This window comes from Liolophura sinensis, chromosome 6, assembly GCF_032854445.1.
Source record: "Liolophura sinensis isolate JHLJ2023 chromosome 6, CUHK_Ljap_v2, whole genome shotgun sequence".
Classification (NCBI taxonomy): domain Eukaryota; kingdom Metazoa; phylum Mollusca; class Polyplacophora; order Chitonida; family Chitonidae; genus Liolophura; species Liolophura sinensis.
The window spans coordinates 66,772,846-66,795,080 of record NC_088300.1 but is presented as its reverse complement, the minus strand read 5'-3'; the positions used below and the strand labels follow the sequence as shown (position 1 = coordinate 66,795,080).

General features: G+C 36.7%; 1 protein-coding gene across 1 annotated transcript in view; it reads right to left on the bottom strand.

Annotated features, from left to right (window-relative positions):
* LOC135466557 (vam6/Vps39-like protein) overlaps positions 1 to 22,235 on the bottom strand; it is a 45,089-nt gene that overhangs the window by 22,147 nt on the left and 707 nt on the right. The window contains exons 2-24 of the mRNA XM_064744107.1: positions 20,643 to 20,714; positions 20,224 to 20,291; positions 19,565 to 19,607; positions 18,991 to 19,085; positions 18,382 to 18,453; positions 17,396 to 17,434; positions 16,896 to 16,988; positions 16,141 to 16,324; positions 15,725 to 15,845; positions 15,076 to 15,193; positions 14,369 to 14,498; positions 13,753 to 13,895; positions 12,979 to 13,113; positions 12,045 to 12,186; positions 11,691 to 11,777; positions 11,369 to 11,442; positions 10,939 to 11,037; positions 10,521 to 10,638; positions 9,904 to 10,032; positions 8,732 to 8,834; positions 7,987 to 8,032; positions 7,325 to 7,474; positions 5,962 to 6,096 (exon numbers count right to left, since the gene is read on the bottom strand). Coding sequence (XP_064600177.1) covers positions 5,962 to 6,096; positions 7,325 to 7,474; positions 7,987 to 8,032; positions 8,732 to 8,834; positions 9,904 to 10,032; positions 10,521 to 10,638; positions 10,939 to 11,037; positions 11,369 to 11,442; positions 11,691 to 11,777; positions 12,045 to 12,186; positions 12,979 to 13,113; positions 13,753 to 13,895; positions 14,369 to 14,498; positions 15,076 to 15,193; positions 15,725 to 15,845; positions 16,141 to 16,324; positions 16,896 to 16,988; positions 17,396 to 17,434; positions 18,382 to 18,453; positions 18,991 to 19,085; positions 19,565 to 19,607; positions 20,224 to 20,291; positions 20,643 to 20,714 — 2,396 coding nt within the window. The remainder of the gene's footprint in view (positions 1 to 5,961; positions 6,097 to 7,324; positions 7,475 to 7,986; positions 8,033 to 8,731; positions 8,835 to 9,903; positions 10,033 to 10,520; positions 10,639 to 10,938; positions 11,038 to 11,368; positions 11,443 to 11,690; positions 11,778 to 12,044; positions 12,187 to 12,978; positions 13,114 to 13,752; positions 13,896 to 14,368; positions 14,499 to 15,075; positions 15,194 to 15,724; positions 15,846 to 16,140; positions 16,325 to 16,895; positions 16,989 to 17,395; positions 17,435 to 18,381; positions 18,454 to 18,990; positions 19,086 to 19,564; positions 19,608 to 20,223; positions 20,292 to 20,642; positions 20,715 to 22,235) is intronic.

Genomic DNA, 22,235 nt, shown 5'->3' with positions numbered 1-22,235 from the left:
TTACTGTCATCAGCATGACATTACAGAGGGTTAAACTTGCCTCTGTTACTATATAATACATCCTCTGACTTGAATCTTAAAAAATGTAAGGCTACCTATGAACAGTGTCAATTGGCATGTGGTATATTTTTTAATCTCAAGAGGTGGCACTAGTGTGAAGCGGGACCTTAAGCCATTGTTACGTCAAGAACGGAATATAGTTCATCATCTACAATGTTACAAAGTCTCAGTTTCCGTGTTTATGTCGTACTGTGTTTAATGTGACGTCATCATGATGACATCGGAAAGAAACATTTGATGTCAACAAAATGACGTCCAGGTGCTGCTGCCGGGCATTTGACGGGTCCCCATTGTATTCTTAATGTTCAGATATCTTCGGCTAGACACACCCAACCCTCAACACCTAATGTTTCCTAGACCATTTCGTACATTTCCTCTGTGCTGACATCATCAAGTAACCCGATCAAGATTTGAATACTGTCTAAACCCCAGTCAACTAAATAAATCAATTTAGATTCACATATCAACATTACATTCACCATTACCAAACCACTTCCATTCCTGTGTATCTAATACACTGAGAATTAAACCTGTACAAGCGTGTAATACACAGTTCTTCATACAAAAGCATTTGTACATCAATACTGCTCTTTTTCAGAATTAAACTATTGTACGTGCAGTAAAGTGAGAGTGCCATTCTTCACTCCTGTATACTATGGCTGTCATTTTAATGCCTTGTTTGATTTCCTTATGAGCCACACACAACATTTTATAGCAGGCCAAATAGTATAAAGGTCACCGGCTCCCAATGCTTGTATCTAGAGGTTATCTTTTGCTACACCCATCCTGTGCTGAGTTGGAACCGTTTTGTCTGCAATATCACCAACTTTACACACACCCACTGCACTTTATCCAGGCATGGTAAGCTGCATGTTTTATGTAGAAAAACACAATCTAAGTATAACATATATTACAGCAAACGATGTCACACCACTACACAAAATGTAAAAGTGTAAATTCCCATAAAAGTACCCACATAAAATAATGACACTACATTATCCATTACCAATTGATTTTTTTTCCCTGTAAAGTTTGTATCTAACTATTGTAGTACTAACACAACTCTTGTCAGACAGGATACTGATAAGCATAGCATTAGCTTTATATAGCACAAAACCAAGTACAGAGGTGTGATTTGCTGAGTCTGCATAAATTTCAAGACAATTTATTGGTGCTTAAGAGCTGCTGGAGTGGGTTTGAGAAAGACCAGCCCTAGTATAACCTGCTGTTAACAGAACCAGTACATATCTCACCCTCCCTCAACTATTTTAAGCCTTCACATGTAGATTGTTGGCCCAGATTTTCACTACCAGAACCATGGCATGGTTACTGCCTGGTTGTACACCCAATAAAGTCAGCCTGAAAGAGATTAGGTGGCAACTTTACATACATCCATTCATCACTTATCCCAGCATCTTTCTAGGTTTATTGCAATTCTTCAACTTTCAAGGTGTTTATTCAAGAATACTCTGAAGGCATTATTCTGTGTTAACTCATACAGTTATACTTCTTTGTGAAGCCCTGAAATTGAACAATCCACCAAATGTAGCTTTGTCTCCAAAATCAATTTAAAAATGTGCATACATGTAAAATGCACTGAAAGTTGCTCTTTCATATGCGAAAACGTTGAGGAATTAGGGTACTAAAGGTTCCACAGGTACTATAGAGCTGTCAATCAAAGAACACAAAATTTAAGCTACTAACTTTCTGGAAGCTTCCACGGGATCTAGGAATGTTTTCATTCCCGCCATAATTACATAAGAACACACACTTATTCTACTACTCTTTCTATGAATTTATGCAAGCCTGAAATGTGGAATTCTTACAACTATGCTAACTTAAGCTGTTCTACATCATTGTTTTAGGCCAAAAGCAATTTATCTTGAATAATCTAATCTAAGGTTGACATATTTCCTAATAATTTATCTACTATTTATTTATTTATTTATTTGATTGGTGTTTTACGCCGTACTCAAGAATATTTCACTTATACAATGGCGGCCAGCATTATGGTGGGAGGAAACCGGGCAGAGCCCGCGGGGAAACCCACGACCATCTGCAGGTTGCTGACAGACTGTCCCACTTACGGCCGGAGAGGAAGCCAGCATGAGCTGGACTTGAACTCACAGCGACCGCATTGGTGAGAGGCTTCTGGGTCATTATGCTGTGCATTTATATACTAGTATATATATATATATATATATATATATATATATAGTGTGCACAGTGTGCACAAAAGGAGTTAAAAGTAATACGCATAATAAATTAGACTGGGTGGGTCATTAAAACAAATGCCAATTCGTTAAAAGTATAACAACAGTAAAGTATGTTAATATTTAAGTTAATTAAGACAATTAACTTCAACTCCCTAAGACATATTACATATGTAAGCTAAGATGGCATCTGGCATACCACAAGATATTTAATATTATTTTCATATTTCTGACAGATTCAGAGTGAACCACTCCTATATCAAACTGGTGAAATAAATCCCTCTGTTTACACCTTAGTGTAGGATATTAACAGCTGAATGACTATGGCATGCTTTATACAGAAGGTCATCCACATATGCATAATGAACAGACTCTATAAAGCCTATATGATATGACTATATGCATATGCAGTCGAGCAGGTTTATAACACAGGTGGCTGGCTTATCACCCAACCATATATATGTAGCTCAACGGGCTGATTATAATGCTAGAAAACATGGAGGTTTATGACTGAGTCGGGTCACACGAGGTAACACCTGGGAAGAATAATACACAGGTATTGTGCACGTCTACTGCTGTAGGGTGCAGTCTGTACTTGATCGTTATTGCTGATTATGCTGCCAGAGCTGCCAAGAGCAAGGCTGACATTTTCAACACAAAGTTAGTTCCCTTTGTAGACTGAACTAAGGTGTCAAAATGGTTAGCTTAACATTTTAACTGTTAACCACTTGACACAAAATAGCAAAGGTCATACTATGTTGTGCCCATCAATTTTACTGTTATCCTACCACATTTTCGTATCTTGAAAGAAAATGTGCAAATCTGAGTATTAGATTTTGGCTAAGTACATTGCAGATATTATGGCAAAATTGGTACAATCTGAGAAGTACTCAATACAGTGAACTCTAACATGTTAACATACACACTGTATAAATATATCTAAAATAGTTGATGTATTACTGTAATGTGAAAAGCACCTGAACACCTATTAAGCCTAAATACTTTTGTGTCTGCCACCACACCAAATGTATATGTAAAAACAAATGATGCAGCTAAACAGCTGAAACTCTGGGGCCGATTCCTCAAAGCCATTTCTAACTTTAGTTAAAATCTGAAACTTCTTCTCAAAGCTTAGTTTTAGGTTTAGGAAGTTAGACATATTTGCCTTAAGACAACATGGGTGTTAAACTTCAGGTGCAAAATAAGTTTTTAGGCCATATTTCTAACTTTGACTTCCTGACTTTGTGGAATTGGCTTGAGGCCACGGGATCTTGAAGCGCTCTTAGACTTATGTCAAAACTTCATTAAATATTGTATGTTCCTTTCCATTATTTTAACTGAAATTTGTTGTACAATAACTTATGCTGTCAAGCAAAATTTTGACCTTGTAACATAAGAAACAACAATTTTACTGTGATTTGAAATGTTGACTCAAGTCTAAGATCGCCGCGTGATCCCAAGGCCTGATGCTTAAGTCTTGAAGCTGATGATGTTAATAAGTTAGACAACAGTTGGCAGCTTAAAGGTTAAGCCAGCCTTTGAGTAAAGCTATGATTAACTTGAATGAGTGAAGTGTCAGACAGCTTGACCTCAATTAGTAATATTTCATACTGTGTAAAGATGCTACTGTGAAATTTAATACTTGTCCTAAATGTGATCATCATAAAATGCACCATAACATTATATATCATCATGAACCCAGTCTGTCTGAAGCTGCTTTCCTCGTGTGTCCCAACAGGGTTAAGGAATCAGAGTATCTCCCAGTTCTGACCAGCATTAAGCCACAGTGTCCTGACCACTTCTGTTTGCACAGGATCATGTCTGCAGGCAGCGAGTGGCTGTGTGTACCTGCAGATTACCTGTGTTAGCTCAGCCATTTAGCGGCTTACCTTCATCCCCCTAACAATTAGGTGTAACCTGTATAGCAGGGTTGTGCAGACGGGCTGAACACAGCTAAGACAAATGTGTGGGTTGACGTGGACGCTGAAATTCAATGCACCTGTAAATCCAGATCTTAGGTCTCAACAGGCACAGGAAGCCTTCCACTAAAACCCTTACTGACCTTGAAATAAACATTTAATGCCTTTGTATACTGGTTTCACTTATTTATTTGATTGGTGTTATAGACATACTCAAGAATTTATCACTTAGATGACGATGGACAGCATTGTGGTGGGAGGAAACCGGGCAGAGTTCAGGGGAAAGGGGATAGGAGGGGTTGTGGGGTGGAAACCCACAACCATCCTTAGGTTGCTGCCAGACCTACACACATACAACCAGAGAGGAAGTCAGCATAAGCTGGACACCGATCGCATTGGTGTGAGATTCCTGGATCACTGTGCTGCGTCAGCGCGCTAACCACCAGACTATTGACTGGTGTCCAGAGCGCAAATAGTTAAAGGATAAGCAAACTTAAAAACATGACACTATAGGCTGAAAAGAGCAGCTTTTTTTTCTATTTGGTGGTGCCTGCTGCATAATTTTGCGATTTTCCTCGCCATACACGTAAAGCCTGAAAATGGCAAAGCTGGCATAAATCACTGAGTCCATCGCGTCCTCCACCTTCAACACCCTCTTTCCGACGGCAATTCTCCTCCTAACATAGAAGATTTCAGGACTAGTTCTTAGACAAAATGGAGTCGCCCACAGCGGACGCTAGCGCTGACTTTATTTATAATTTATCAATTTGAGGTACATGTAAGAATTTTTTTAACATTTTAATATTAACAGGAGTAACTTCTGTTTCACATGGTAGCTTCACCAGCACCTTGTGTTCAGTTTAGGTATAATCTGTTAATTATGATAGGTTTGATAGTTGTTTACATGTATGTGTACAATTGGATCAGTATTGCATTTGCTCTGTTGGTTTACATGTTAAAGGGGAAGAAAATTTAAATATCAATCAAATACCATTGAAAAGAGTATGCTTTTCGCATAATAATTAACAGATTATACCTAAACTGAACACAAGGTGCTGGTGAAGCTACCATGTGAAACAGAAGTTACTCCATATTTGAAGACACAGCGATCAATGATCACAGCTGATCACATGTATGTGATCACGTGGCACACGCAACTCCATGTAACTACTGATTATACCTGTACCAGCATTTTGACAAGAGAAAAGCTATTGGGTATATATCTCTAGTACCCGTTCAATGACAGAAGTAATTGTCAGATAGTATATGCAGCCAACACAACACCAGAATAAACCAAAATATTAAAATCAAATAATTCAGAATTTTTGAATTTTTTTTTTTCTATGTGTACATACATGGGTTTTCCTGCAAATAACATATAATTTCAGCGGAATTTTTCACCAACTGGTTGGTGGTAAAACACACAAATTTTTAATAAAAAAAGCTACAGTTTCTACAACAATGTGATTAGCCAGTGAAAATTTATAGGAGATTTACAAACAAAATTTACAAATCTCCAAAATTACCCTGAGCAACATACACTGGCGCAAAATTGTTTTTCTGAAATTTAACTTACTTACACAACTTACTCAAGATCAACCTGGTAGATCAAATGACTCCAATTCACTTATGACTTCAGCTAGAAATGGGAACACCGTAAACAATGAAATGACAAAAGATCATACAACCAGTAATCTGATATGAACCATCTGTTCGTGTCAAATTTGCAGACCCAAGCTAAAATCTGCCATCACAAGTGTCAGACTCACCTGAAGGTTTTCAGCATACAGAAGACTTTTTAGCACCTGGCAGCTTCTCTTACTGGCTGCCTTCTCTTCCATCACATTTTCCAGGTAAGTCAGGATCTGCTTTACCTCTGTATTAGCAGGTAACATTTCCAAGGCCTGAAAACAATAGTATCTTGCGATAGTTATATGCTGAAATGAACAAGAGACCCCCAGTAGAAATGTTTCTTTCAGTGTCCACCTGGTGCTTGTATGGTCCACAGATATTTATTTATTTATTTATTTGACTGGTGTTTTACGCCTTACTCAGGAATATTTCACTTATACGACGGCGGCCAACATTATGGTGGGAGGAAACCTGGCAGAGCCCAGTGGAAACTTACAACCATCTGCAGGTTGCTGTTAGACCTTCCCACGTACGGCCGGAGAGGAAGCCAGCATGACCTGGACTTGAACTCACAGCCACCACATTGGCGAGAGGCTCCTGGGTCATTACGCTACATGGTCCACAGCCTTTTGGAAAAGTAAACAAATGAGCATGTTCTTCATTAGATGGTGTAACCATGAGAGAATAGAGAGACTCAATATTCCTGCTACAATTACATATATATTGGCTAAAATGAGCATACCTGGTGTCCCAAAAATTAGACAAATAAAGTACCTATATTGGGCTCAAAATTTCATCCATCACTAAGTTACTTATTTTTCCAGATTCTGTGACCTTTATAACACACAAGAATCTGCATTTGTGGATGTAGTTATACAGGGAATGGAAAGGCAGTTCAATATTTCTTTATCCACAAGAAAAGAACAAATCAACACAGTATCTTCAGAGAAAATGACAAAAAACAAATTCATATTTCGAAATCTTTCACCTTCACCTTAAATTTTAAATTCTACTTCAGCTGTTACTGAAGGCCAGCACCTTACTGATACAAAAAGACATGATAAGGTTGTTGTCAAGTACATCCATGTTTGTCTGAGCTTATGAGTGAGTGAGTGAGTGCTTGGGGTTTAATGTCGTACTCAACAATTTTTCAGTCATATGACGACGAAGGAATCATTAGGGTGCATGTACGTATAATGTGCCTCCTTGTTGCAGGACGGATTTCCACCGCTCTTTTATTTAGTGCTGCTTCACTGAGACGACTTACCGAAGGCAAGTAAGCTGCCCCGCCCGAGCCATTATACTGATACGGGTCAACCAGTCGTTGCACTATCCCCTTCATGCTGAACGCCAAGCGAGGAAGTTACAACTTCCTCTTTTAAAGTCTTAGGTGTGACTCGATCAAGGATTGATCCTGGATCTACCGGTCCCGAAGCGGACGCTCTACCAACTGTGCTATCCGGGCCGGTCTCTGAGCTTATGAAGGGGCATGATATATACCTGTGCTGTGTCAACTTTGCTGGCATGACTCTCCAGTAACTTGAAGGCAGCAGGTAGGTTAGGTTTGGGGTTATATCTCATCCCTGACGTGAGGCCTAGTGAGGAGGGCTCCGGGGGTTGTAAGTACAACTTGATTAGATTGGCATACACCTGAAAACAGGTAATATGGTAAATGATCTAAAATTCTGACCAAAATACTATATTTTCAGAGGCAAATATATGTCATAAAATATAATCTTTAGTGCTGATGCTTTTATTTTTTTAGTCTGATATCAGCTTACTCTCCAAACATAACTCAAAATGCCTGTCTAAGATTCCTAGAATTCTACATTATATGCAAATTGGCCTTTCGCAAATGTTAGGTTGTTAACCCCATTACAGGTAACCATGAGACCATAAAGGTTTACAGAAAATAAAGACACTTGACTGACAAGAGCACATGATATCATCATAAAAGTCAAAAAATAGACCATGGCATGAAATGTGAAATAGGTTAACGAACAAGCAATCGGTATTTATTCTAGTTCATCACACAAGTTATATAACTTCAAATATATTGTGCATTAAATATGAAATATGATCTTAAAGAACTGGTAATTCACATCAAACTCCACAATTGGTTACACATGTACAGAAAAAATCTGGTAAATGCTAACACATACCTCTTTATTCCCTTCTTTGTATTTGCTGTAATGTCTTTTGCAATATCTACAACATACATGTGACTGTCAAATGACAATAACAACAAAAGAGAGGCAGCATCACTTCCAGTCTGCACAAACCTAATGTTACATATTAACAAACATCCTAATCAACTTTTATTATAACATCAACAATTGCATCATAGTAATTGCCTAACCCATTAAATCAAGAAATCTTGATTCATTCATTTGTTCATTTGCCGTTTCATATGATTTTCAGAACGTATTGATCTCATACAGCTGCTGTAGTCCAGTTTATTAGCAGAGGGAACTAAGCACTGTTGAAAATTACAACCTTTTGGATCAAACTAGACAATTCCCTTTAGATCAAGTACAGATGAACCAGCCGACGCTTGATTTGAACTCCTGACCCCATAGGGCCTGTTGTCTGCAATGACACCAAGACTTTCGCTGATAACTCCGATGATATATTCAGAATTTTTGTAATACATAGGTAATTCCTTTTTCAAGGATTTACCACTCTTGATGGTAGGTATCAGTTCAACTACTCAGTACTGTTACCATTTGGAAATGGTGTGATAGACTTCAAGCAACCACCATGATTAACTAGTTAACTAGTTTTGAAATCATTGCAATTTGCTTCTGTGCACTGAGAAACTGACAAAACATTTACTATTTTTCGTAGTCCAGTGCATGTTATCTATGAAACACAAGAATAAAAATCTGTAGAGATAAGAAGCCTTACTTTTCGGCCAGTTCCGTATCCTGTAGAATGTGAACATATATCCCCAAAGCCTGTGAATGTCGTCCTAACCTCCCCAACAAAATGGCTCTTTCCTCATAAAAACCTGTCAGATAAATAGATATCCTAATTCCACAGCATTTTCCCATATGAAAGAGCAACTTTCTGTGTAATTTATGCATATTTGTGATTACATTTTGGAGACAAAGCCACATTGGTTGGATTGGTCAATTTCCAGGCTTCACAAAAAGTATAATTTTATCAGTCTACACAGAACAATGCCTTGAGAACATGCTCGAATAAACACCTGGCAAACATGAGAAAAGGTTGAAAAATTACACTAAGTGTTATACTGATATGATACAGTCAGTTATAATCATTACATATTCCACCTTTCCCAAAATACACCCAACATTCACAAAACTTCATATATCACATTTGTCATTACCTATCTTGAAAAATGATATTACAGTATAATTACATGATTTTCAAGAAAAGCTGATTACGATTTTGAAATTTTTCAACAGCTTTAGGTCAAGCCTAATACATTTAATATGAGTTGGAATCACACGTAAAACGATGAAGTTTTAAAAAATTCTGAGGAAAGTTTATATTTTAAAAAACTTTCATGAGAAAAAAGGTTTATAAATTGCTGGTATTTTTTTTTACAGTCACTTAATTTCAAGTTGTGTTATGAATCACAAACTATATTGCAAAGTGACAATAACATTCTGATACGCACTAAGACAAGCCTTATCTGATGAAAAACATCAAAAGACAACAATATAAATAATTTCACGACACGACGTGTCATAACACAACATCAACACTAGCCTCAGTATATCGTCTGGCCAACCAATATGTGGTCCATACTCACATGCTGAAAACGAAGCTAAGAAGAACCAACATTGCCATTGACCGACTCAGGATGGATGCATCCTCAGGCCTGATGCCCCATCACTCCTTTTCGTGACAATGTTACATTTTATTCCATTCTTGGTTAAAGCAATTGAGATACCATCATGTCACAATAATGATTGGGCATTTGTAACAAATAGATGTGATATCCAGTTGACCAATTTGTCAAAATATTGGTTATGATTGGTCAAATGGATGTTCTTGATTGATAGTTTGGAAAGGTCTATTCTGTAATAGGGACAGAAGAAAAGTCATACCGTCCAATGGGAAATGTGTGAGGAGTCTCTCGGGGACGTAGAGTTGGGACTGTTCTAGGAAGTTGAGCAATTTGACTCTCAGCTCTCCCAGCTCTCCAGGCTCCTGGCCAGCCTTGGACGGCGGGTGACCTGTGCAACATGAAAACAATTATTGTAAAACAGCTGAGACAATATTGCCAGTAGTTATTTATTTATTCTGTTCATTTGATTGATGTTTTACACCATGCTCAAGATTTCTTTTTCTTAGTTACATGATGGCTATGAAGCATAAGGGGTGAAGGAAACCAGAATGCCTGAAGTAAAACCAAAGACCTTATTTCATTATATAACTTATTAGCCTGATTAGTGTTTTACATCATATTCAAATTCATCAGTGGAATTTATTTACTTATTTAATTATAGGTGTAGGAATTAAAGTGCCCGGAGTTATGAACTGACTAGGTGCCTAGCGAAACCTCCTCACTTAAGATTTGCAGTCAAACCAACACAAGTTGGATTTGAACCTTTTACCTCAATGGCCAGGGGTTGATCAGCTGCTCTAACCAAATGAACCAGGGTGAGCCATGACCTGAGCATTTTTTTGCAGAGCAGTACATTACACATAAACACCTTCTTACCCTCAGGTAGGGAATGAAGATATTCTGTCATTTTGACCTGAACTTTTTCTCTGTACAAATGGACCAGTCTATTGTGAAACTCAGGGGTTTCGTCTGCACACTGAACAACAACATGCTCCTGTAAAACATAAAGTACTCAGCTTGTAAATACACACAGAAATGAAAAGATTTGAAAACACAGATGTTATTTTGAAGAAATAGGCTGTAACAATGAGAATTTTTCACCAAATGTTCATCACAACAAAATGTACCGTCAGCAGTATGAATACTGCATCATATGCTACAGTAAATGTACAATAAATATTGAATTGAATTTGCATCTATGTATATTGATTAAAAATTAATCATGGTGAACTGAGATCTACTCCAAAAGTGAAAAAATTACAATAGACATTAACTGTGATAAAACATATCTTACCAAATACTGTATTGCCAGATCTTTGCTGATTTTTTCTAAATAGTCAAGAACCTGATCACGAGGAAGACTTTCTACTTCTGGCAAATCCTCTGTAAAAATCTGTACAAAACACACATCCAGATAAAATGAGAACGCACATTATCACAAACTAAAGCATTTAAATCTAAGGGAGATAACTCCACACAAAAGTGAGAAACATTTCCATCAGATGTTACAGATAACTTGTGGAGAGTTTTCATTTATTCATAAAGTAGGGTACATAATATCAGATATTAATATATTTACATGGTCAGTTAAATTGAAGCAGTTATGTTTCACCATTAGAATTCAGATGTGGTGGACTGACAGAGGATAAATTATTGCAGGTAATAAATCTTAAGGCCAAATCTTTTCGAAAAAAAAAAAAACAAACAAACAGAAAGATACACACTTTTATACCATCTTCCGGATGTTGTTTTAATACCCACTCAGCATATTCAAATATCAGATTCAAGTGATCTTGACCTAGAGAATTTCAAAAAATAAATGGACATATTTCACACAAGAACTTCAAAGTTTACATATTTCTCATCACAATAATATATGGTGTTTTAGACATTTTCCAGGTTGGTAGAGATGGGCTTATACAAAACTCTTGCTGATGAAAATGAAGGCACATTTTACTAAACAAACATCAGAAGTCTCTTGTTAGATTGTGATCTTTTAAACCCACACATTTTTAGATATCTCAACAGGATTATTTAAATCATTACCTAAATGCTGTAAATATTGCACAGTCCTGTCATGGCCTTTAAGTGGTGATGCTGGACGGGCGGCTTGCTTCATCAGCAACTCCAGAGCTGCAAGTACACAGAATTAGCAAAATCAGCCATCATTTTAGTAATGTTGTAATACAAGAAAATCAAAATGCAAAAAAAAATTAACAGAATGGCTATAGTTTTATGAACATAGTATATGTAAACCTTTTTATACTTACTGACTCTACCGGTGACCTACTCTTACTTCTTATACTTATATCTACCTCTTTAGGAAAAGTCACTTTTCTTTTGAACATATCAACATCTTTACTGTCAGCATCATTATTAGAGTTTACGTATATAGTGTACCTTTCTTGTGGAGTCCCTTTTTCTCATATAATATGATAAGCTCACTGAACTTCTCTTTCTTCCTCAACACTCTCTCGCTCTCCTCAACATGACAGTTATTGTCCTTGAGCCTCAGCAGGGGAGCCACTAATGCATCATTTGTCTGGGGAAGAATACATCTGATTTCAGAGTCTACTTTTAAAATTAATGTCTTTTTTTTTAACCATTTCTGATCATCTATAAGCCACTGCTTAGAAATGGATTTATTTATTTATTTACCTGATTGTTGTTTAATGGCCTAAAATACAACACTGTTTCAACCCTCACCCAAAACGAAAGAGATATGCAACAAAAAAACAAATAGCAAAAAACTTTATATTCAACTCACTATGATAAATTCCCCTTAACATAATCTGTACAAGTTCAGCGAAAAGGAAGTCAGTTTTTTGATTAATTATTTATTTAATTGTTGTTTTATATGGTACTGAAGAACATTTCACTTATACAGCCAGCATTATGGTGGAAGGAAACCAAGCAAAGCACGGCGAAACCTATGACCATCCGCAGGTTACTGGCAAACCTTCTCACTTGTGGCCGGAGAGGAAGCCAGCATGATCTGGACTTAAACTCAGAGCGATTGAATTGGTGAGAGGCTCCTAGCTAACTCTGTCTCGGTGGTGTACTACCCCCCTCGGCCATGGAGGCCACCCAGTTTTTTGAGTAACCCATGTACATATATGGTATCAATATTAATCAAATGATTCACAGGAAACAGTATTTCACACCAGTAAGACCCACTTGGAAATTGCATTTTAGAGCTGTTAAACTAACATGAAATTACCATGTAAAAATCACATGGGGATGGTATTTTTACACTTGTAAGGCCCACATTAGGTTAGTATTTTACACTAGTAAGACTCGTGAACAGACAGCATTTTACACCAGTAGGACTCACATGGAGATAGCACTTCAGGAGAGTTGTGTCCACGATTTGACTCAACTGTTTTTTGGATTTGATGGTTGTGGTTCCCTCCACAATGGCCGTGGACTGCATTTCTTTGTTGATGTCTTTTAATAGTTCATTTCGTTTCTGTAACACATAATTACACTCATCAGTGCAAACTGTTAAGCAATGGAGTGTAAGATGATATTAACATATATGTGTGCATATATGAGTAGGCCCTACCATATACAGCAGTTGCACATTTGTGTAATATCAGTCACACAGCAAACGCTACATAAGTCGGGGAGACTTCGTGGCCCTGGTGGTTAGCATGCCAGAACGGGGCAATGACCCAGGAGCCTCTCACCAATGTGGTGACTTTGAGTTCAGCCCATGCTGGCTTTCTCTCCGGCCATTCGTTGGAAGGTCTTCCTACAACCTGCAGATGGTCGTGGATTTCCTGTGGGCTCTGCTCAGTTTCCTCCCACCATGATGTTGGCCGCCATCATATACATATAAATGAAACATTCTTCCGTACGGTGTAAAAAGACAACCAAATAAATAAACTACAAACTAGTTAAATATCACTACAGTATTAAACACAAAGCCTATGCAAAATAAATATGTACAATAAAGACCATTTCTCTTCAACTATTCACAATTAAGGTTCAATATTTGTTTTGCTATTCATCTTATTGGTACCTTACAGAACACTCTTCCATACACATTCTTAACAGTATGCCAGTCATCATCATTTCGCAAGAAAACAGAAAACGGGTACCTCACCTGGGTGAGGTAATCTATCAGAGCGAGTAGCCCTTTCTCCAGCTCCCCGCCCTCCAGGTCGGGCAGCTTGTCAGGGTACTCTAGCTGGTTCCTGTAATCCTGAGGTAGTAGGTTAGGGTAGAGCCCTATCACATGGGAGGCATCTGAAACATTAACAAATATGTACATTTATCTTACCTAAAATGTGACAGTGAACAGACACAGAGATCAAAAAAAAAGGAGGAAACTACCTCATAATATAAGCTACACTTTGAACATTTTTCTGAAAATTTTTGCATAAAAACAGCAACCTGAAAGGGGGTCAAGGCAATGGGTTATTGTTATGATGCGTCATTTATGTGCTGACTGGTGATTGGGGTGAGTTTTGGTCTAGGTCTTATCCTGACTAATAGTGGGTAGTGAGAATAGTGGGTAGTGAGAATAGTGGGTAGTGACGATTTATGAAATGTAAAGATGAATTTAAGACAAAATCTACACATCCCTTGACCCAAGCTGAGCCTGAGCCACACAAGCGTCTCATGAAATTCGAAATGTACATGTACCCTCCCTCAAGTTAAAACTCCCACATCTTGTGGAGCAAAAAACTGCGCAGAATCACATCATTACCAAGACCTACCTGTCCCTAGCTTAGTAAATATATTCATGGACTCCTCAAAGCGATGCTGGGTGAACAGTTCAAAGGCATACAGGTTCTGTATGTGCTGGGTGAGCTTCTGCTTTTCATCGTCAGGCTCCTCTGTCATGTTCTAACAAGACACAAAAAAACAAATATCCTGGCAATTTTTAAGGTGTAATGAAGTGAGAAGTGAGGTTTCCAATGAAACAAGAAAAAAGTGATGTGCAATCACATGAGCTGCATCGCATGCTCATTTCAACAATGCACCCCAAAAATCAAGAACAAGGAACACAGCCATTTCCAACAATATCAATGCAGCTGAACTCAGTTATCAAATTGTATATGGTAAAAAGATCAATAATATTTCTGTTTTGTTCCACTGTTTACAACTTAGAAATATTTATCTATTATACAGAAAAGCATGCATAAATGTTGCAAATTTACATACATGTAATAATTAATGATCATACTATCTGAGTCATCAGAAGAGTGCATAGCATGACCACACTGTAGATTAGGTATGAAAACTTCAGCGAGATCAGCTAAAAATATGCATTTCATTTTGAAACAGTAAATGACTTGGAAATCCGATCTCAATGTACACTACATTAAATTTTAGAATTTTAAAACCGGAAAAGAATTACTAGCATTGCAAGGATACTTTTCAATGTGGAAAACAAAATCATGCTGCAGTCTAAAAAACTTACTGCCAAACATAAAGCCAGCTCAAACTCTTTGTTCTGCAATAGCTGACGTATCTGTTTTGATATAGGTATACCAGCTAATCTCCATACAAAGTTATTGGCTGCCAAGTACACATGGCCACTGGGGTAAAAAAAACAAACATTGTCAGTGAAGAATATATATCCATGTGGTCTTTGTTACATGATCAATGCCAGATATATGAGTACATAGTAATCAGGAATAAACATGTTAAATTTATCAAATCAGGGCAACTTGGAGGTTTGAATTTAGTAGATATAAAGAGCCTTGAAAATACAATATTCTCTGACAAGGACTAAATGATTCTGAAGGGTTCACTGCCATACTGGCATTCCTTCATGTATGGCCTGTTAGATGCAAGATATCTGAGGAATCACATTTACAGTATGTAAATACACTTCCGAATGCCATAACTGATGACACCAACACTTAAGTTTCTCTTACAACAAACTAATTAAACTTCACAAAAACTCTTTAATGCAGCAAAATGTGTCCCTTGAGAAAAGCTAACCTTTAGGTGAAAAACAGTATCAAATATTCTTCAAGTAGCATGAACACCGACCAATCAACTAATAAATCAACACACGTGGAATTTTTTTATTTTTAAGTTATTCTGTAATAACAAAACCTTACCTGCCATGACAAATTAACTTAGGCTTGGTCAGGTCAATGCTTTGGATTAACAGCCTTGTTTCTATAGTTCTGATTTCTACATATTTGGGCAACACCCCTATCACATATGGAGGATCATATTCTGAAAAATATGATGATGACATAAAAACAACATGACAGAAGTATATGTAACATCTTGTGATAAACCATAAATAGTCACACAAAGAAACATTTTTTTTCTTACTTTGTCACTGAAAGTGACATCAAAACTACCTTTACACCAAATAACATAAGAGGTCAAAAAAGACTGTACACAGTGACACTAAAACAGGTAAATATTGTCCGAATAACCATATCCAATCACCCAGGTCGGACAGGGTCACATGTCACAGATAATGACATCACTATATAATCACAACGTTTATGTTCTGTCTTACCTAGCATGAGTGGAATGTCTGACCAGGTAAGAGGGTATTTCATGGTGGGGCCACCTTCGGAATTGATCAGGATGGACATCTCATCGCGCCCCAGGGCCAGTCTGTCCTCCCCCAGCTGTTTAATGACTGGGTCCTGCTGTCTACTGCCCCATGGAAACAGCTCCTTCTGGTCTCCAGTTTGCACCTAGTAGAGGCAGCATAGGATAAACATACATGTAACCCTACATGAAAATGGATGTGTTTCTACATGTACAATATAGCTTCAGGGGACTCTTGCACAAAAAAATCCTAGGCCGTTACAATCAACACAGCCTACGATGGCTTCGTGCAAGCAGCCCTGGAAAAGTGAGTTCTTAAGGCACATTACGGTGATAATAAATTCTGAAATCAAAATGATCTTTATAATTCAGTCATCCTATGAGCTATGAATCACGGTTATGCTAGTTTGGTGTGGTATTGAGTCATAGATTGGCAGTACAATTCCAGGAATGACTATCTTACCTGTCTCCAATGTGAACAACCTTATTTACCGTGAGCAGCACACTGAATTCAGCACATGTGCATTCCAGTGTGTAAAAAAAAATCGTGGTAAAACCTCTCTGTGGAGAACACATTAGATGGTCACGCCACCATGGGGCCAATAAAAAAGCATAGGACATCACTGCAAAATTTTCACAAGTTTAAATACTATCTTTGAAGTACATATTGACAGAACCATCTACTGGTAAAATCTGTAGCTCCAGAAAACTGCCTACCTTGATGAGGCAGTACTCTCTCTTGATGCTCACACATATGGAATCCTTGCACCAGGCCATACACTTAGGTGTGTCTGGTAAGCTCAGGTCACTCTGACAACACATAACATAAAATAGTGAACATATGGACTTTGTTTGACTCTGTATTCTGAATTCCGAGAACATTATTCATATCATGTGTCCACATAACTGTATTGTTGCTTAACTGCATGGCCAAGTCAAAGACACATGGCTGTACCATTCAGTCTTGACATTTTCAGATATTGCAATACGTGAGCTGGGTCTATCAGTTTTATGATGCCATGAATTGTACGAAGTGGAGTTTGTTTTATTTTCACTGATTTCCATACAACAAAATAAATATTGTGAAGACACTATACATACACTTCAAGTTCCTAAAAATAAGTTGTGCAAATCTATGTAAAATCTCCCTACAAAAGTCAATTCACTGAAAAAAAAACAAATAAATAAATAAATAAAAACGAAGAACTGTGATTTACCTGTAACTCTAAGAAATCTCTGTTCTTCCAATAGAACATCTGAAATGAAATAAAACCCAATCAAAGAGCTGGGAAGTAATTTCACAAGGAAATCATTAGATTGGTTACCTTCACTCACAAAAAAGCATGATTTTGCAATTTACTTTCACCGAAATGGGTCCCCTTTTACGTTTTATGTGATGCAGTCTCACTGAAGCAATATCACACAAAAACTTACCTATCCAAGTAATGAGGTACCCACACTGACTACTACGCAGGTAAACCATATTGTTAAGATAACCAGAATCTCCACTCTCAGCTACGATAAACCCCGCTAAAGCGTGTTCATGACACTGGATATTGTTTCCAATGGCTGAACTTGCAGCTTGAACTATTTTGTTGCTATAAGTAAAGGTGCTACAATACTTTGCAACTTGTCCAAAAAAGTTAGACATGATTTACCAATCACCTGTCTCACCATGTTTCAAAAGTACAAATAACTCTTTCCTCTCTTTCCTGCAGAAATTTCTTGAATTCACAAAAAATCAGGTCCTCAAATTTATCCAATGTAAGTCTACTCTAAATAACTTTTTTTGTAAAACATTTTCAGGCGCTTTTGTTGTGGTAAAATGTAATAAAAAATAATTGCTCAACATTTTTGACATGTCACATGGTACAGAAGGACTTTCAAATTCGAAAATCCCCTAATCAAGTGCATATCAAAGCTACAATCGGAGAGCAAAATTCATTTTCACAACTTTTGACTGAAATTAAAAAAAAAAAATCCACTGACACTTACATTTGAATAAACATAATCTTAAGTAAAAACAAATAAAACAATAGGCCTCTTTCTCTATGATGTAGCCACATAATAAACTATGTAACACAGTCAGGAAAAACAGTGTCAACACAGTTCTGTTGCTTAACACCTTGTAAAAATTTAATTTACAAATGGCCTTAACACCATCATGCTGAGGTAAAACACTCCAGAGTTAAGTACACTTTACCTGAAGTTTTCTTCGAACGGCCACGCATAATCTCAAAGTAGGCTGGACTTCTCCACTAAGAGATTTATGTTTCTGAAAAAAATGGCAATCCTAACCTGACATATCACTGACACATGTACAAGGACCTCTGTACAATAATCAAGTTGAAAACATTAGAGTTATAGACACCAACTAGTTCTAGAATTATATTTATTTATTTATTTGATTGGTGTTTTACGCTGTAGTCAAGTATATTTCACTTATACAACTGCGGCCAGCATTATGGTGGGAGGAAGCCAGGCAGAGCCCGGAGGAAACCATCTGCAGGTTGCAGGCAGACCTTCCCGCTTACGACTGGAGAGGAAGTCAGCATGAGCTTTCTACAATTATAGTGAACTATAATATCAGCATATCACTTGAGCTTCATTTTAACACATAATTACGAATCAAATACAACAAATCTACAGAAAAGTGTGAAAATTTCTAGACTATTATGCTGACTTACACAAACAGAGCTGCCTTAAAAATCTAGCAGATATAAACTTTTTAACAATGGTCATGGTGAAATAGTGTTCTACTTTGTAATTTAAAACAATATATTTCATAAGGACAGAGACAAGCACAACAAACCTGAAGATCTGCAGAAAACAATGTGGCTCCCCTAGTCTTGCTGACACAAGTGATTTGGGTGAAAGACTGAAGATCATGGACACTAATGACATTGTCTGTAAAACAATCATCCACGATCATAATAGTATTAATATATTTTCATATACTAACTTTTCTAAACATTGTACATTTATCAGAAATTTACAACTTCGGTATTTGCCACTGAAGACAATAAAATGCATTCATATTAAACAAGATCTGTTCACTGCGGAAAATAACATCTTATGCAAGTTGCCTCTGAATCACATTTTTTTTTTCACATACATCACATCTAAATTTTATTCTCTAAAAATAATAGTTAAACTGCAATGTCCAAAATAATATTGGTTATTTGGGAATTCTGGGGATAATAAGACCACTTCAGTGGTAGCATAGCTATCCCAAATAATAATAATAACGGTGTTACTTAAGCCATTTTTAAATGAAATCCATCAGACTAATAAATGCAAGTTGACAGATTTTTTTTTGGAAAAACAAAGAACGATTTCTTTGGAGTACAAATTTATGACCACAAGCTTCTGCAAGTTTAACTCACCTGAAAGACTTATTAGAATGTAGCACTCTGGGATAGCAGCTAACTGTTAAACATAAAAGCGACAAGGAAACAACTTTAACCAATATCAAATCTGATACAAGTCAACACAATGGCTGGCGGATTGTGTTAGCAAATCAGCAGTTACATTTAGAAAATCCGAGACATGTCGTAACAATAAATGCCAGTCAAAGGTCAGGTGAGAATTTTTTGAGGGGTTTCACAGATGAGCCAGTGGAAAAAAAAATTGTCTTTCACTTTGTTCAATCTTGAGGTCCGACCCTAACATTTTTCACGTAAATACATGTATGTCAGCAAAAAGAGAAATTGCTGGGACATTTTTTGCTTCCCATAAATTACATGGACATTTCTAGTTTTATATTCATTACTTACTTCCTCTTTAAAAAAAAAAAGATTCTGCACATAAAACTTAAAACAGTTCATAAGCTACTTGATCTGACTTTACTCAGGGGTAGTTTCAGTAACAGGCATTCTTTGATCAGTGAAGAACACTGGTAGCCCAGAATACAAATACAACAAATCAACAATGTTTATTGTATTAGATGTCATTCTATTCCATGAGATTACTTTCATGTCATGCATAAAATTTTTTGATACTAATTTGATTTTCACCAGACAACTGAACAGGAACACAAACTAACCTGTGTTATTGGTTTCTTCGCAAACGATTTGTTGGACCTTTCCAGAGACACTTCAAACTTTCTTTCACCTACATTATGAAGCAAACAGACTTCAATTTTCCAACCATTTTACAAGGAAAAAAAAAAACAACTTCATATATGGTATATCTAAGTCAAGGCGCTAATACACCACCATAAGAAATACATTGTACAACATGAAAAATTAGGAGTCACACAGACTCCAAAAATCAAAAATATTTCGATTATTTGATGGCAGTTAGGTTTACAGGGTCGAGAAAACTGAGTTGTCTGAATTAGCCACTTTGACAGGTACTTGACAAACCTCCTGACTGAAATCAGCAAGAACTGGGTGTGAATCATTGATCAGCTGGTTGTAAAGAATGAAGCTACACAGAGGGATGTACAGAAAAATATCAAACCTGATCCTCGGGCTGGCTTTACTTTGTATAGGAGTAAGTGGCCTTGCTTGGTTCCTACCAACAATGTGTCCTCTGAATAAATGAACAGATTTATGTATTTATTTGATTAGTGTTTTACGCTGTACTCAAGAATATTTCACTTCTACAATGGCAGCCAGCATTGGGGTGGGTGGAAACCGGGCAGAGCCCGCGGGGAAACCCACAGCCATCCTCAGGATGCTGAAAGACCTTTGCACTTACGGCACCACAAGCCCGGGGCAAAACCCACGATCATCCACAGGTTTAAATGAAAAGAGTTGAAGAGTTGAGAAATTATGCTTCGCTGAAAATGAAGTACACTTATAATGCATTTCAAACCATCAGCCCACATTCAACATAACCACACAGGTTACATTTATATATACATATATTTTTTGTTTGTTTGTTTGTTTTTTTCTTTGCTCCTTTCTGCTAAAATAAATTCATTTTTGGTTATGGTAAAATAACATGATCATCAGGTTGGCTTTTATTGCTAACTCTATTCTGTCTGTAGGCTTTCTGATACTACATGAAAATGACTATTTTACATTTCAACAATTCTAGTTCTAAAAGATGGGTTCATTTCTGTATTGCATCAAGTGTACAACTAATTGTGATGACTGCATTCTGTGAACACCCAGTGAATAGAACACTTTAACATTTTAAATCATTTCTATATCACTTCAATACAGATATGGTATTAAAGTATAGTGACGATATATGGTTTAAGTCACAAAAGAGAACCAACCTCTATGGCCACTTTTTGAGTTGCAAACATTTGTATATCACTTATTCACTGAAATGCTGTGAATGTCGTGATACAGTTTACTACTTTTAGCTTGTGACCAAACTAGTAATATAATAATAAATATAATAGTAATCATTAAGCACATGTATATAAAAATTTGCATAAAGAACACATATTCTCAATACAAATCATAAATGACATATTTATTAGTAGTTTGTTCCAACAGTGGTATATGTATATCTACTTGACCTATATTTACTTATTGTATAGTTTATCTCCTGAGTCAAAGTAATTTCTTATTTAAAATGAGTTTTAAATCAGTTACAAGAAGATAAACTGAAATTTGTCATTAGTTGCTAACTTCAACCATTTTAAGACAAGACACTATTTCCGGGACATTAAGTGTCAGTGTTACCCTAGTGCCTTCACGGACTTCCAGTACTGCAGACTGTTGCAGGCTTGGTATCCCATCTCTCTTTTGTTAGTTTGGTATTAAGGTGCTTTAAGAATATTAATAATATCAGAGGCATGGATAAGGACACTTCAATCTTTCTGAAGACATTATAATAGAAGTACAGGATTTTGCAAATGCTTGTTTCAATCTTTATCCCTTAAACATAGGAAAGGAATAGTATGAACTTTAATATGATACAGTATTCTAACACAAAAACATTTTCAGCATGATTTCAGTGAAAAAAAAGGAGTTCACATATCAATTATTTGTTTTCTTCACTGTCTTTGGAAATTTTTGTGGGGAAATGTATGTGTTAACAGTTTTTTCGTAGATCTCACAAAGCATTTTGATTTGTAAACAATTAATATGCAAT